The following is an 18,790-nucleotide window of genomic DNA, read 5'->3' as shown; positions in this document are numbered from 1 at the left end:
TGACTGACTGTACTACTGACTGAATGACTGACTGAATGACTGTACCACTGACTGAATGACTGACTGACTGTACCACTGACTGACTGTACCACTGACTGACTGTACGACTGCCTGACTACCACTGACTGACTGACTGACTGTACCACTGACTGACTGACTGTACCACTGACTGACTGACTGTACCACTGACTGTACTACTGACTGACTGACTGTACCACTGACTGACTGACTCTATCACTCACTGACTGACTGTACCACTGACTGACTGACTCTACCACTGACTGACTGTACCACTGACTGACTGACTGACTGTACCACTGACTAACTGACTGTACCACTGACTGTACGACTGACTGACTGTACCACTCACTGACTGACTGACTCTACCACTCACTGACTGACTGACTGTACCACAGACTGTACGACTGACTGACTGTACTACTGACTGAATGACTGACTGAATGACTGTACCACTGACTGAATGACTGACTGACTGTACCACTGAGTCACTGACTGACTGTACCACTGACTGACTGTACGACTGCCTGACTACCACTGACTGACTGACTGACTGTACCACTGACTGACTGACTGTACCACTGACTGACTGACTGTACCACTGACTGTACTACTGACTGACTGACTGTACCACTGACTGACTGACTCTACCACTGACTGACTGTACCACTGACTGACTGACTCTACCACTGACTGACTGTACCACTGACTGACTGACTCTACCACTGACTGACTGTACCACTGACTGACTGACTGTACCACTGACTGTACCACTGACTGACTGACTGTACCACTGACTGTACCACTGACTGACTGACTGTACCACTGACTGACTACAACTGATTGACTGTACCACTGACTGACTGACTGTACCACTGACTGACTGACTGTACCACTGACTGACTGACTGTACCACTGACTGACTGACTGTACGACTGCCTGACTACAACTGATTGACTGTACCACTGACTGACTGAATGTACCACTGACTAACTGTACCACTGACTGACTGTACCACTGACTGACTGACTGTATGACTCACTGACTGACTGTACCACTGACTGACTGTACGACTGACTGACTGACTGACTGTACCACTTACTGAACGACTGACTGTACCACAGACTGACTGACTGTACCACTGATTGACTGACTTTACCACTGAATGACTGACTGTACGACTGACTGACTGTACTACTGACTGACTCACTGACTGACTGACTACCACTCACTTACTGACTGGCTGTACCACTCACTGACTGACTGACTGTACCACCCATTGACTGACTACAACTGACTGACTGTACCACTGACTGACTACAACTGACTGACTGACTGTACCACTGACTGTACCACTGACTGACTGACTGTACCACTGACTGTACCACTCACTGACTGACTGTACCACTCACTGACTGACTGACTGTACCACTGACTGACTGACTGTACCACTGACTGACTACAACTGATTGACTGTACCACTGACTGACTACAATTGATTGACTGTACCACTGACTCTACGACTGACTGACTGACTGTACAACTGACTGACTGACTGTACGACGGACTGACTGACTGTACCACTGACTGACTGTACCACTGACTGTACCACTCACTGACTGACTGTACCACTGACTGTACGACTGACTGTACCACTGACTGACTGACTGTACCACTGACTGACTACAACTGATTGACTGTACCACTGACTGACTGACTGTACCACTGACTGTACGACTGACTGACTGACTGTACAACTGACTGACTGACTGTACGACTGACTGACTGTACCACTGACTGACTGTACCACTGACTGTACCACTCACTGACTGACTGTACCACTGACTGTACGACTGACTGTACCACTAACTGACTGACTGTACCACTGACTGACTGACTGTACCACTGACTGACTGACTGTACCACTGACTGACTGACTGTACGACTGCCTGACTACAACTGATTGACTGTACCACTGACTGACTGAATGTACCACTGACTGACTGTACCACTGACTGACTGACTGTATGACTCACTGACTGACTGTACCACTGACTGACTGTACGACTGACTGACTGACTGTACCACTTACTGAACGACTGACTGTACCACAGACTGACTGACTGTACCACAGACTGACTGACTGTACCACTGATTGACTGACTGTACGACTGACTGACTGACTGACTGACTACCACTCACTTACTGACTGGCTGTACCACTCACTGACTGACTGACTGTACCACCCACTGACTGACTACAACTGACTGACTGTACCACTGACTGACTACAACTGACTGACTGAGTGTACCACTGACTGTACCACTGACTGACTGACTGTACCACTGACTGTACCACTGACTGTACCACTGACTGTACGACTGACTGACTGACTGTACAACTGACTGACTGACTGTACCACTGACTGACTGTACCACTGACTGTACCACTCACTGACTGACTGTACCACTGACTGTACGACTGACTGTACCACTGACTTACTGACTGTACCACTGACTGACTACAACTGATTGACTGTACCGCTGACTGACTGTACCACTGACTACCACTGACTGTACCACTGACTCACTAACTGACTGACTGTACCACTGACTGACTGACTGTACCACTCACTGACTGACTGTACCACAGACTGTACCACTGACTGACTGTATGACTGTACCACTCACTGACTGACTGACTCTACCACTCACTGACTGACTGACTCTACCACTCACTGACTGACTGACCGTACCACAGACTGTACGACTGACTGACTGTACTACTGACTGAATGACTGACTGACTGTACCACTCACTGACTGACTGACTGTACCACTCACTGACTGACTGACTGTACCACTCACTGACTGACTGACTGTACCACTGACTGTACGACTGACTGACTGTACCACTGACTGTACGACTGACTGACTGTACCACTGACTGTACGACTGACTGACTGTACCACTTACTGTACGACTGACTGACTGTACCACTGACTAACTGACTGTACCACTGACTGTACGACTGACTGACTGTACCACTCACTGACTGACTGACTCTACCACTCACTGACTGACTGACTGTACCACAGACTGTACGACTGACTGACTGTACTACTGACTGAATGACTGACTGAATGACTGTACCACTGACTGAATGACTGACTGACTGTACCACTGAGTCACTGACTGACTGTACCACTGACTGACTGTACGACTGCCTGACTACCACTGACTGACTGACTGTACCACTCACTGACTGACTGTACCACTGACTGACTGACTCTACCACTGACTGACTGTACCACTGACTGACTGACTCTACCACTGACTGACTGTACCACTGACTGACTGACTGTACCACTGACTGTACCACTGACTGACTGACTGTACCACTGACTGACTGACTGTACCACTGACTGTACGACTGACTGTACCACTGACTGACTGACTGTACCACTGACTGACTACAACTGATTGACTGTACCACTGACTGACTGACTGTACCACTGACTGTACGACTGACTGACTGTACCACTGACTGACTGTACCACTGACTGTACCACTCACTGACTGACTGTACCACTGACTGTACGACTGACTGTACCACTAACTGACTGACTGTACCACTGACTGACTGACTGTACCACTGACTGACTGACTGTACCACTGACTGACTGACTGTACCACTGACTGACTGACTGTACGACTGCCTGACTACAACTGATTGACTGTAACACTGACTGACTGAATGTACCACTGACTAACTGTACCACTGACTGACTGTACCACTGACTGACTGACTGTATGACTCACTGACTGACTGTACCACTGACTGACTGACTGACTGTACGACTGACTGACTGACTGTACCACTTACTGAACGACTGACTGTACCACAGACTGACTGACTGTACCACAGACTGACTTACTGTACCACTGATTGACTGACTTTACCACTGAATGACTGACTGTACGACTGACTGACTGACTCACTGACTGACTGACTACCACTCACTTACTGACTGGCTGTACCACTCACTGACTGACTACAACTGACTGACTGTACCACTGACTGACTACAACTGACTGACTGACTGTACCACTGACTGTACCACTGACTGACTGACTGTACCACTGACTGTACCACTGACTGACTGACTGTACCACTGACTGACTGACTGTACCACTGACTGACTACAACTGATTGACTGTACCACTGACTGACTACAACTGATTGACTGTACCACCGACTGTACCACTGACTGTACGACTGACTGACTGACTGTACAACTGACTGACTGACTGACTGTACCACTGACTGACTGTACCACTGACTGTACCACTCACTGACTGACTGTACCACTGACTGTACGACTGACTGTACCACTGACTTACTGACTGTACCACTGACTGACTACAACTGATTGACTGTACCGCTGACTGACTGTACCACTGACTGTACCACTGACTCACTAACTGACTGACTGTACCACTGACTGACTGTACCACTGACTGACTGACTGTACCACTGACTGACTGACTGTACCACTGACTGACTGACTGTACGACTGCCTGACTACAACTGATTGACTGTAACACTGACTGACTGAATGTACCACTGACTAACTGTACCACTGACTGACTGTACCACTGACTGACTGACTGTATGACTCACTGACTGACTGTACCACTGACTGACTGACTGACTGTACGACTGACTGACTGACTGTACCACTTACTGAACGACTGACTGTACCACAGACTGACTGACTGTACCACAGACTGACTTACTGTACCACTGATTGACTGACTTTACCACTGAATGACTGACTGTACGACTGACTGACTGACTCACTGACTGACTGACTACCACTCACTTACTGACTGGCTGTACCACTCACTGACTGACTACAACTGACTGACTGTACCACTGACTGACTACAACTGACTGACTGACTGTACCACTGACTGTACCACTGACTGACTGACTGTACCACTGACTGTACCACTGACTGACTGACTGTACCACTGACTGACTGACTGTACCACTGACTGACTACAACTGATTGACTGTACCACTGACTGACTACAACTGATTGACTGTACCACTGACTGTACCACTGACTGTACGACTGACTGACTGACTGTACAACTGACTGACTGACTGACTGTACCACTGACTGACTGTACCACTGACTGTACCACTCACTGACTGACTGTACCACTGACTGTACGACTGACTGTACCACTGACTTACTGACTGTACCACTGACTGACTACAACTGATTGACTGTACCGCTGACTGACTGTACCACTGACTGTACCACTGACTCACTAACTGACTGACTGTACCACTGACTGACTGTACCACTGACTGACTGACTGTACCACTGACTGACTGACTGTACCACTGACTGACTGACTGTACCACTGCCTGACTACAACTGACTGACTGTACCACTGACTGACTGACTGTACCACTGACTGACTGACTGTACGACTCACTGACTGACAGACTGTACCACTAACTGACTGACTGTACGACTGACTGACTGTACCACTTACTGAACGACTGACTGTACCACTGACTGACTGTACCACTGACTGACTGACTGACTCTACCACTGATTGACTGACTTTACCACTGAATGACTGACTGTACGACTGACTGACTGTACTACTGACTGACTCACTGACTGACTGACTCTACCACTCACTTACTGACTGGCTGTACCACTCACTGACTGACTGACTGTACCACCCACTGACTGACCGACTGTACCACTCACTGACTGACTGACTGTACCACTCACTGACTGACTGACTGTACCACTGACTGTACGACTGACTGACTGTACCACTGACTGTACGACTGACTGACTGTACCACTGACTAACTGACTGTACCACTGACTGTACGACTGACTGACTGTACCACTCACTGACTGACTGACTCTACCACTCACTGACTGACTGACTGTACCACAGACTGTACGACTGACTGACTGTACTACTGACTGAATGACTGACGAAATGACTGTACCACTGACTAAATGACTGTACCACTGACTGAATGACTGACTGACTGTACCACTGAGTCACTGACTGACTGTACCACTGACTGACTGTACGACTGCCTGACTACCACTGACTGACTGACTGTACCACTCACTGACTGACTGTACCACTGACTGACTGTACCACTGACTGACTGACTCTACCACTGACTGACTGTACCACTAACTGACTGAACCACTGACTGAACGACTGACTGACTGTACCACTGACTAACTGACTGTACCACTGACTGTACGACTGACTGACTGACTGTACCACTCACTGACTGACTGTACCACAGACTGTACCACTGACTGACTGTATGACTGTACCACTCATTGACTGACTGACTCTACCACTCACTGACTGACTGACCGTACCACAGACTGTACGACTGACTGACTGTACTACTGACTGTACGACTGACTGTACCACTGACTAACTGACTGTACCACTGACTGACTACAACTGATTGACTGTACCGCTGACTGACTGTACCACTGACTGTACCACTGACTCACTAACTGACTGACTGTACCACTGACTGACTGTACCACTGACTGACTGACTGTACCACTGACTGACTGACTGTACCACTGACTGACCACTGACTGACTGACTGTACCACTGACTGACTGACTGTACCACTGACTAACTGTACCACTGACTGACTGTACCACTGACTGACTGACTGTACGACTCACTGACTGACATACTGTACCACTGACTGACTGACTGTACGACTGACTGACTGTACCACTTACTGAATGACTGACTGTACCACTGACTGACTGTACCACTGACTGACTGACTGACTCTACCACTGATTGACTGACTTTACCACTGAATGACTGACTGTACGACTGACTGACTGTACTACTGACTGACTCACTGACTGACTGACTCTACCACTCACTTGCTGACTGGCTGTACCACTCACTGACTGACTGACTGTACCACCCACTGACTGACCGACTGACTGACTACAACTGACTGACTGACTACAACTGACTGACTGACTACAACTGACTGACTGACTGACTGACTACAACTGACTGACTGACTACAACTGACTGACTACAAGTGACTGGCTGACTACAAGTGACTAGCTGACTACAAGTGACTAGAAGTGACTGACTGACTACAAGTGACTGACTGACTGTACCACTGACTACAACTGACTGTACCACTGACTGAACGACTGACTGACTGTACCACTGACTGACTGTACCACTGACTGTACTTATGACTGACTGTATGAGTGACTGTATGACTGACTAACTGGCATGTTTTCCTCTCTCCTCAGGAGAGGGCTCAGGTCAAGACAGCTCAGGCCAGCAGTCTGTAAGTACCTGACATGCATTCCTACCTTCCTCCTGGTTTTTCAGCTGGGGTCAACTTACACTTACAGCCCTTGTAGAGTAGATGAATTCACTTACAGCCGTGAGTCTAGTAGATTTCTTGGTTGTTGATCAGTTCAGTGTTCCCACAGTTTGGCTCGTAACCCTAGGCCAAGCCTGGCTTACCGTTACCATGGTGACCGGAAACAATGTTCCAATCACATTCCCAACACAGCTATTGGGGGAGTGGGTGGTTGCCCGTAGTGTTAGTATGTGTTAATTAATAAGTGAACGGTGTTTTACTACTGTTCTACTGTATAGCGTCTGTGAGAGTATAGGCAGAGCCATTGAGGCCATCTCCATTTTGAAGTCGTACTTTTTCTTCTACTACTTCTATGAGTTGGTAAACAAACTGAAATGGTGCATACTGCCACCTGGAGTGTGTTGTTTGAACAGGTATAAAGCCAAGGTTGGTGATCTACTGCCACCTGCAGTTATGGAATGTTTGCTCACAAGTAAAATTCATTGGCTGATTTTTTTTCCTGATGACCTGGAAGTCCCACTACTTTCAAATGATGGAAATCCTCAATGACAATGTACATGCAAAATGGGTTATTTCCACGTTTTTTATTTATTTAACCTTTATTTAACTAGGCAAGTCGCTCTGGATAAGAGCGTCTGCTAAATGACTTAAATGTAAATGTAAATGTTAAGAACAAATTCTTATTTACAATGACGGCCTACCAAAAGGCCTCCTGCGGGGACGGGGGCTGGGATTAAAAAAACACATATCACGTCAAGAGAGACACCACAACACTACATAAAGAGAGAACTAAGACAACAACATAGCATGACAGCAACACATGGAAACACTGCATGGTAGCAACACAACATTACTACAACAACATGGTAGCAGCACAACATGGCAGCAGCACAACATGGTACTAACAATTATTGGTCACAGACAACAGCACAAAGGGCAAGAAGGTAGAGACAACAACAGATGTAATGATCTCTATCTCTATGAGGTGGATGTTGATGTCCGTTGTGTGTTCTTTCTCTCAGCAGGGCACCAGGGGAGGACTCAGGAATAAATGGTATGTGTCCATTGGAACTTGCGGTCTCTACTATAACTTGATAGTTCCTGATTTCTTTCTCTGAGATGAACAGGCTATTCACCTCTTTAGTCACATCTCTGGCTAATGATCTTTTCTCTCCTTCCTCTCAGCTGCATCATGTCTCTACAGACACGCCCACCTGGGGAGCAGGAAGGATTGTGAGTGGCTGTGAACTATCCCTGTAACTACTTCTAACTCATTGTGATGTGAACTATCCCTGTAACTACATCTAACTCATTGTGATGTGAACCATCCCTGTAACTACATCTAACTCATTGTGATGTGAACCATCCCTGTAACTTCATCTAACTCATTGTGATGTGATCCATCCCTGTAAGTTCATCTAACTCATTGAGATGTGAACCATCCCTGTAACTACGTCTAACTCATTGTGATGTGAACCATCCCTGTAACTTCATCTAACTCATTGTGATGTGAACCATCCCTGTAACTTCATCTAACTCATTGTGATGTGAACCACCCCTGTAACTTCATCTAACTCATTGTGATGTGATCCATCCCTGTAACTTCATCTAACTCATTGAGATGTGAACCATCCCTGTAACTACGTCTAACTCATTGTGATGTGAACCATCCCTGTGAACCATCCCTGTAACTTCATCTAACTCATTGTGATGTGAACCATCCCTGTAACTTCATCTAACTCATTGTGATGTGATCCATCCCTGTAACTACATCTAACTCATTGTGATGTGAACCATCCCTGTAACTACATCTAACTCATTGAGATGTGAACCATCCCTGTAACTACATCTAACTCATTGTGATGTGAACCATCCCTGTAACTACGTCTAACTCATTGTGATGTGAACCATCCCTGTAACTACATCTAACTCATTGAGATGTGAACTATCCCTGTAACTACATCTAACTCATTGTGATGGGATCTAACCCTTTAACTACGTCTAACTCATTGTGATGGGATCTAACCCTGTACCACTAAAATGAATTCACCTCTTCACCTCTACTTTTTCATTCTTATTCTCTTCCCTACATGCTTATTTCTTTCTTATTTTTTACTTGTACTTTTATTAGCAATAGTCATGAGAGGAGAGCTTGCAAGTAAGCGTTTTGTTGTGTTGTGTACACTTCCTGTAACCATGCATATCACAAATAAACTTTAGATTTGATTGGACTGGATTTGAATAACTGACTCATTTTATTTTTTTAGCAATTGGTTCCCCTTTCAAGCCAATGGAAAGCTACCAATACTCAGGTGAGGTTTGGACCTTAAAGCATACTGTAGTCAGTCTCAAGTCACATCCTATTCCCCACTACATGAAGTAGGATGTAATTTGACTACTGTAGCCTCCTTCTGCCATTGTTGTGTGTATTTGACTCTGTGTGTTTCCCTCCCTGTAGCTGTGGAGCGTAACAACCTGATGAGGCTGTCTCAGAGCATCCCCTTCACCCCAGTGCCCCCTAGAGGTAAAATACAGTATTACACACCCCCTTCACCCCAGTGCCCCCTAGAGGTAAAATACAGTATTACACAGCCCCTTCACCCCAGTGCCCCCTAGAGGTAAGATACCGTATTACACAGCCCCTTCACCCCAGTGCCCCCTACAGGTAAGATACCGTATTACACACCCCCTTCACCCCAGTGGTAAGATACCGTATTACACACCCCCTTCACCCCAGTGCCCCCTAGAGGTAAAATACAGTATTACACACCCCCTTCACCCCAGTGCCCCCTAGAGGTAAGATACAGTATTACACACCCCCTTCACCCCAGTGCCCCCTAGAGGTAAGATACCGTATTACACAGCCCCTTCACCCCAGTGCCCCCTAGAGGTAAGATACAGTATTACACACCCCCTTCACCCCAGTGCCCCCTAGAGGTAAGATACCGTATTACACACCCCCTTCACCCCAGTGCCCCCTAGAGGTAAGATACCGTATTACACACCCCCTTCACCCCAATGCCTCCTGGGTCCATTTCATCAGGCACCACACGGAGTCAGGTTTTCAATTTCTTTCACGGACTGTGTCCTACTGTCTAACTCAGCTGTAGTCTATCTAGTTGAAAGGACTGCAGTGTTGGGGTCAATTCCGTTTCAATTCAGGAAGTAAACGGAAATGTATGAACAATGAGAGAGAACTGTCTCACCCTAACCCTGGTGACAGACGAGGTGACCCCACCCAGTCTGTTAGAATGAGGACATAAAGTGGGACATATCATGGCCAGTTAAGGGAGATAAGGAAGCCAGTTTAACCTATAAATAATAGTAATAATTTGGTGGATGCTTATTTGTCCTATTTTATTATACAGGTGTGAATTGGAAATGTGTTTTTGCATATCCCAACTCCCGCTGACACACCCAAACCAGTTGAACCTATAAACCATCTATCCTGTGTGGCTGCAATTCTATATTTAATACACACCCACACTCTCTCTCTCTCTCTCTCTCTCTCTGTCTGTGTGTGCTGCTCCCTGTAGGTGAGCCAGTAACAGTGTATCGTCTGGAGGAGAGTTCTCCCAACACCATCAACAACAGCATGTCCTCCTGGGCTCACAAAGGTCTCTGTGCCAAGATAGAGTTCCTCAGTAAGGAGGAGATGGGAGGGGGGCTGCGACGTGCACTCAAGGTACAGCTGGTGTGTGTGGTCACTACTGTCTAGTGTCTTCACTACATGTAACAGATATGGAAATGAACATTAAAAAGTATTGCTATTGGTTTGTTGCTTTTGTTGTTGGTTTGTTGCATTGTTCTACAATAATGTATTTCTCGGGAGGACAATAAACTGTAACTATTGTACTCTAGGTGCTGTGTACGTGGTCGGAGTATGACATTCTGAAGCCAGGTCACCTGTATATCGTTAAGTCCTTCCTACCAGAGGTGGTCCAGACCTGGCAGAGCATCTACAAGGAGGACACTGTACTGCTGCTCTGTCTCAGGGTAGAGGAGAACACACTCACACACACTGTGCTTCACCCAATGAGAGAAATATATATATATATATATATATATATATATATATATATATATATATATATATATATATATATATATATATATATATATATATATATACACACACACACACACTGAGGGTACAAATATATATATATATATATATATATATATATATATATATATATAAAACACACACACACACACACACACACACTGAGGGTACAAAACATTAAGAACACCTTCCTAATATTGAGTCTCCCCCACTTAAATCTTTTGTCTCGCCCACTCACCATCTGAATGGCAGACATACACAATCAATGTCTCAATTGTCTCAAGGCTTAAAAATCCTTCTTTAACCTGTCTCCTCCCCTTCATCTACACTGATTGAAGTGGATTTAACAGGTGACATCAATAAGAGATCATAGCTTTCACCTGGATTCACCTGGTCAGTTTATGTCATGGAAATAGCCATGTTTTGTACACTCAGTGTGTTTGTTCCCTGATTCATTCCCAATACTTAAAGCTCTGAAAGGAGGAGTATGAATATGGCGACCTGATGGCTTCAATGGCTCTTATTGGCCAAGACATAGTGTCAGCTATCCAGGGTCTACAATGCATTCGGAAAGTATTCAGACCCCTTGACTTAACATTTTTGCGAATGTATTAAAAATGTAAAACAGACACCTTATTTACATAAGTATTCAGGCCCTTTGTTATGAGGCTCGAAATTGAGCTCAGGTACATCCTGTTTCCATTTATCCTCCTTGAGATGTTTCTACAATTTGATTGGAGTCCACCTGTGGTAAATTCAATTGATTGGACATGATTTGGAAAGGCACACACCTGTCTATGTAAGGTCCCACAGTTGACAGTGAGTGTCAAAGCAAAAACCAAGTCATGAGGTCGAAGGAATTGTCAGGAGAGCTCCGAGACAGGATTGTGTCAAGGCACAGATCTGGGGAAAGGTACCAAAACATTTCTGCAGCATTGAATGTCCCCAAGAACACAGTGGCCAAACTGAGCAATCGGGGGAGAAGGGCCTTGGTCAGGGAGGTGACCAAGAACCAGATGGTCACTCTGACAGAGCTCTAGAGTTCCTCTGTGGAGATGGGAGAACCTTCCAGAAGGACAAACATCTCTGCAGCGCTCCACCAATCAGGTCTTTATGGTAGAGTGGCCAGACGGAAGCCACTCCTCAGTAAGAGGCGCATGACAGCCCGCTTGGAGTTTGCCAAAAGGCATCTAAAGGACTCTCAGACCATGAGAAACAAAATGTTCTGGTCTGATGAAACCAAGATTGAACTCTCTGGCCTAAATGCCAAGCGTCACGTCTGGAGGAATCCTGGCACCATCCCTACGGTGAAGCATGGGGTGGCAGCATCATGTTGTGGGGATGTTTTTCAGCGGCAGGGATTGGGAGACTAGTCAGGATTGAGGGAAAGATGAACGGAGCAAAGTGCAAAGAGATCCTTGATGAAAAACTGCTCCAGAGCACTGTGGCGAAGGTTGCTGTGGCGAAGTCTGTGGCGAAGGTTCACCTTCCAACAGGACAACGACCCTAAGCACACAGCCAAGACAACGCAGGAGTGGCTTCGGGACAAGTCTCTGAATGTTATTGAGTGGCCCAGCCAGAGCCCAGACTTGTACCCGATCAAACATCTCTGGAGAGACCTGAAAAAAGCTGTGCATCGACGCTCCCCATCCAACCTGACAGAACTTGAGAGGATCTGCAGAGAAGAATGGGAGAAACTCCGCAAATACAGGCATGCCAAGCTTGTAACGTCATACCCAAGAAGACTCGAGGCTGTAATCGCTGCCAAAGGTGCTTCAACAAAGTACTGAGTAAAGTGTCTGAATACTTATGTAAATGTTATATTTCAGTTTAGAATTTTAATACATTTGCAAACACTTCTAAAAACCTTTATTTGCTTCGTCATAATGGGACATTGTGTGTAGATTTGATGAGGGGGAAAAACAATTGAATCCATTTTAGAATAAGGCTGTAACGTAACAAAGTGGAAAAAGTCAAGGGGTCTGAATCATTTCCGAATGCACTTTATATACTGTACGTCATTGGCTTCTCCTCAGTGTACACACACACACTCTTCATAATGACACACCATAGCAGGATAACTATGGTTAGTTTTCCTTTTTAATATATGATCATTTCCACCACCCTCTCTTCCTCCATTCTATTCATCCTTCCTTCCTTCCTTCCTCTGGTCTATTTAAGGCTATTCAATGTGGAAATATGGAAATATCTCATACACTGGTATCATCTCTCTCATTTGTTCTCTCTTGACAGGAAATTCAACAGCAGAGAGCTGCTCAGAAACTGACATTTGCCTTCAACCAAATGAGGCCCAAGACAATCCCTTACTCTCCCAGGTAAACTAACACACCAGAGCTATATGGCACACTTCTCATTTAGCTGCTTGTTTTCAGGTGTTTTCATTTTAAACATGAATTTCAGAAGACACAGTCTCTCTCTCTCTCTGTCTCTTTCTGCCTTTTCTCTCTGTGTCTGTGTGTGTAGGTTTCTGGAGGTGTTTCTGTTGTACTGTCACTCAGCAGGCCAGTGGTTTGCTATAGAGGAGTGTATTACTGGAGAGTTCAGGAAGTTTAACAATAACAACGGGGACGAGATTGTCCCAACCAACCTTCTGGAGGAGACCATGCTGGCTTTCAGCCACTGGACATACGAGTACACCCGGGGAGAGCTGTTAGTGCTGGACCTACAAGGTAATGCTCCTCCGAGGGTGAGCACCTATTTACCAACTCAACCTTTACAGCCTATAATAGCTTATTCCAGCTTCTGATATCAGCGTTGTATTGCTGTTTAAGATGACCTTTTTCCTAGATAAACTATGTCTCTGTCTGCGTGACTGAAGGGATATTGAAGTCACATTTAAACAAGCTACGAATTTATTTACAGCCTGTTTTGTTTCCCTATTATAACTGAAAGAAGAATATACTGAACACTTATATAAACGCAACATGCAACAATTTGAAAGATAGCTTTGCTGAGTTACAGTTCATGTGAGGAAACCAGTCAATTTAAGTAATTTCATTAGGCCCTAATCAATGGATTTCACATGCCTGGGAATACAGATATGCATATTTTGGTCACAGATACCTTAAAAAAATGGGCCTTGCATTGGTTCTCAGGATCCCGTCATGGGGTATTTCTGTGCATTCAAATTGCCATATTTGAAATGCACTTGTGTTCGCTGTTTGTAGCTTATGCCTGCCCATACCTTAACCCCACCGCCACCATGGGGCACTCTGTTCACAACGTTGACATCAGCCAACTGCTCGCCCACACAACACCATACACATGGTCTGTGGTTGTGAGGCCGGTTGGACGTACTGCCAAATTCTCTATAATAATGTTGGAGGAGGCTTATGGTAGAGAAATGAACATTCAGTTCTCTGGCAATAGCTCTGATGGACATTCCTGCAGCCAGCATGCCAAGTTTTTTTTTCAGCTCATGATACATGGGACCAACACTTTACATGTTGTGTTTATTTTTTTTTGTTCAGTATACATCTCAACTGAGACAAAGCCACCCAGCGTCTTTCTAATGACCTTAAATTATATTTTTTATGTTAATTTACAATTGTAAAATAAGGGTAAATAACATTTTCCTTCCTTGTCTCATGGTTTGCCTTCCCTGTGGCTCAGTTGGTAGAGCATGGTGTTTGCAACGCCAGCATGGTGTGTGCAACGCCAGGGTTGTGGGTTCGATTCCCACGGGGGGCCAGTACAAAAAAAAAATGCATGAAATGAAGATCAAATGTATGTATTCACTACTGTAAGTCGCTCTGGATAAGAGCGTCTGCTAAATGACTAAAATGTAATACTGACCTTCAACCCCTAAACTTTAACCCCTGACCCTTCAGTAGGGTTGCAAAGTAAACTATCCCCAATTCAATGGAACTGCAACCCTCTGCATGCACAGTACATTCTTCCATCACATGTACAACTGATTCTCAAGATCTTGCACACTAATGAGATGCTATTGAGCGCACACTACTACACTGTCTGAACCAAGGACTACATGCTTACTGGTAAGTTTTGATTACAATACTGGGTGGGGTGAATATATTTTATGACATACTTGATTTTTTTGTTAACTAGTAAATAGTAGCCTACAGCAAAGTGTTTAAATAATTTCTAACTTGTTGACAATTTCTGCTAGTTAGTTTTGCTACCATGTGGGTTTTAGCTTGCTTGCGCCTGCTAACTGAGGAGTGTTAATTCACCTGTTTCCATACATCTTTCATTTTAAAACATTTGTCTTACAAAGGAGTTGTTTAATCTAACTGCTTAACTATTTATCTGTAAATGGAATTGTATTGTTTTACCATTTTTTTCTTCTAATCTTTACAGGAAAATGCCACAGGCACTATCTGATGTGTGGAGACATTACACTGCAGCTAATGTAGAAGCAACCTCTGACAAAAATCCCTCTACTTCTATTCAAGGTGAAAATGATGAATCAGACACCTTATCGATAGCAACAGATCATGGTCCTCCTGGAATCAGATTTTTTTTTTACTCAATGGAGGAACATAGTCAGAGAAATGCTGATGAATGTCTTGCTCGAGCTGTGTATGCAACTGGTTCACCTCTGATGCTCACAGGCAATGTGTATTGGAAGAGATTTCTGAATGTTCTTCGCCCAGCATACACCCCTCCAACTAGACATGCTTTATCTACTCATTTGCTGGATGCAGAGTTCAACAGAGCTCAAGTGAAGGTCAAGCAAATCATAGAGAAAGCAGACTGTATTGCAATCATCTCTTATGGGTGGTTGAATGTTCGTGGGCAAGGAATAATTAACTACATCATCTCCACCCCTCACCCAGTATTCTACAAGAGCACAGACACAAGGGACAACAGACATACCGGTCTCTACATTGAAGATGAGCTGAAGGCAGTCATCAATGACCTTGGACCACAGAAGGTATTTGCACTGGTGACTAACAATGCTGCGAACATGAAGGCTATTTGGTCTAAAGTGGAGGAGTCCTACCCTCACATCACACCCATTGGCTGTGCTGTTCATGCATTGAATCTGCTCCTCAAGGACATCATGGCACTGAAAACAATGGATACACTCGACAAGAAAGCCAAGGAAATGGTTAGGTATGTGAAGGGTCATCAAGCTATAGCAGCAATCTACCTCACCAAGCAACGTGAGAAGAATAAGAGCACCACATTGAAGCTGCCCAGCAACACCCGTTGGGGAGGTGTTGTCATCATGTTTGACAGTCTCCTGGAGGGGAAGGAGTCTCTCCAAGAAATGGCCATATCACAGTCTGCTTATATGGATAGCCCCATCAAGAGGATCCTCCTGGATGATGTATTTTGGGAGAGAGTGGTAAGCAGCCTGAAAATCCTGAAACCTATAGCAGTAGCCATTGCAAGGATTGAAGGAGACAATGCCATCCTGTCTGATGTTCAGACTCTGCTTGCAGATGTAAGCGAAGAAATCCATACTGCCCTTCCCACTTCACTGTTGCTCCAAGCAGAGGAAACTGAAGTTCTGAAATACATCAAAAAGCGTGAAGACTTCTGCCTTAAGCCCATACACTCCGCAGCGTACATGTTGGACCCCAAGTATGCTGGCAAGAGCATCCTGTTGGGTGCAGAGATCAACAAGGCCTATGGTGTCATCACTACCGTGTCTCGCCACCGTGGCCTGGATGAGGGCAAGGTTCTTGGCAGTCTGGCGAGGTACACTTTCAAGCAAGGGCTTTGGGATGGAGATGCAATATGGCAGTCGTGCCAAAATATCTCATCAGCCACCTGGTGGAAGGGACTTTGTGGATCTGAGCCTCTTTCCCCATCATCCTCCAAATCCCACCAACATCAGCCGCCTCAGAGCGCAACTGGTTCTTGTTTGGGAACACGCACACCAAAGCACGCAACGGGCTGACCACTGCAAGGGTTGAAAAATTAGTGGCTGTCCGGGCAAATTTTGGGCTTTTTGAGCCTGACAATGAGCCATCCTCAACAAGGTTGGAAAGTGACAGTGAAGATGAGGCCTCAGTCTGATGTTCAAGAGGTGGACATTGAGGAGGTCCAGGTTGAAGACATGGAAGCCTGAGAGGAAGACAACCAAAGCTTTAGTTTCTAGACTATCATTTTACAGATGTATGTTGAAAATGTTTTTGGGAGATGCGATAGATCATTGGGGATCATTCAATATTCCTTTCTTTTGTTGTTCAGTGAAATCATCCCATGTGAAGAGTCATCTCATTTAATTAAAGTTCAATTCGTAACTAAATGTTTTATTTTTTATTTCTATTGGAAGGATTTAATCATTTGCAATTATGTCTACAGTTGTGGCCAAAAGTTTTGAGAATGACAAATATTAATTTCCACAAAGTCTGCTGCCTCAGTTTGTATGATGGCAATTTGCATATACTCCAGAATGTTATGAAGAGTGATCAGATGAATTGCAATTAATTGCAAAGTCCCTCTTTGCCATGCAAATGAACTGAATCCCCCCCCAAAAAACATTTCCACTGCTTTTCAGCCATGCCACAAAAGGACCAGCTGACATAATGTCAGTGATTCTCTCGTTAACACAGGTCTGAGTGTTGACGAGGACAAGGCTAGAGATCACTATGTCATGCTGATTGAGTTCGAATAACAGACTGTAAGCTTCAAAAGGAGGGTGGTGCTTGGAATCATTGTTCTTCCTCTGTCAATCATGGTTACCTGCAAGGAAACACGTGCCGTCATCATTGCTTTGCACAAAAAGGGCTTCACAGGCAAGGATATTGCTGCCAGTAAGATTGCACCTAAATCAACCATTTATCGGATCATCAAGAACTTCAAGGAGAGCGGTTCAATTGTTGTGAAGAAGGCTTCAGGGAGCCCAAGAAAGTCCAGCAAGCGCCAGGACCGTCTCCTAAAGTTGATTCAGCTGTGGGATCTGGGAACCACCAGTACAGAGCTTGCTCAGGAATGGCAGCAGGCAGGTGTGAGTGCATCTGCACGCACAGTGAGGGGAAGACTTTTGGAGGATGGCCTGGTGTCAAGAAGGGCAGCAAAGAAACCACTTCTCTCCAGGAAAAACATCAGGGACAGACTGATATTCTGCAAAAGGTACAGGGATTGGACCGCTGAGGACTGGGGTAAAGTCATTTTCTCTGATGAATCCCCTTTCCGATTGTTTGGGGCATCTGGGAAAAAAGCTTGTCCTGAGAAGACAAGGTGAGCGCTACCATCAGTCCTATGTCATGCCAACAGTAAAGCATCCTGAGACCATTCATGTGTGGAGTTGCTTCTCAGCCA

The 18,790-nt window shown here is 45.2% G+C and overlaps 1 protein-coding gene across 4 annotated transcripts in view; it reads left to right on the top strand.

Annotated features, from left to right (window-relative positions):
• Window positions 1-18,790, top strand: part of trpm7 (transient receptor potential cation channel, subfamily M, member 7) — a 115,062-nt gene that overhangs the window by 94,211 nt on the left and 2,061 nt on the right. For 2 of the 4 annotated variants that reach the window (XM_045708037.1, XM_045708035.1), the window contains exons 30-38: window positions 7,388-7,425; window positions 8,487-8,518; window positions 8,650-8,697; window positions 9,732-9,776; window positions 9,923-9,988; window positions 11,001-11,149; window positions 11,326-11,460; window positions 13,784-13,866; window positions 14,015-14,220. In XM_045708037.1, the coding sequence (XP_045563993.1) occupies window positions 7,388-7,425; window positions 8,487-8,518; window positions 8,650-8,697; window positions 9,732-9,776; window positions 9,923-9,988; window positions 11,001-11,149; window positions 11,326-11,460; window positions 13,784-13,866; window positions 14,015-14,220 (802 nt within the window). Of the gene's footprint in view, window positions 1-7,387; window positions 7,426-8,486; window positions 8,519-8,649; window positions 8,698-9,731; window positions 9,777-9,922; window positions 9,989-11,000; window positions 11,150-11,325; window positions 11,461-13,783; window positions 13,867-14,014; window positions 14,221-15,871; window positions 15,967-18,790 lie in introns of all 4 variants that reach the window. The other 2 variants (XR_006762136.1, XM_045708036.1) reach the window with 2 other exon arrangements.

Source organism: Salmo salar, chromosome ssa26, assembly GCF_905237065.1.
Source record: "Salmo salar chromosome ssa26, Ssal_v3.1, whole genome shotgun sequence".
NCBI lineage: Eukaryota > Metazoa > Chordata > Actinopteri > Salmoniformes > Salmonidae > Salmo > Salmo salar.
The sequence above is the reverse complement of the archived record's forward strand: the minus strand, read 5'-3'. Positions and strand labels throughout refer to the sequence as shown.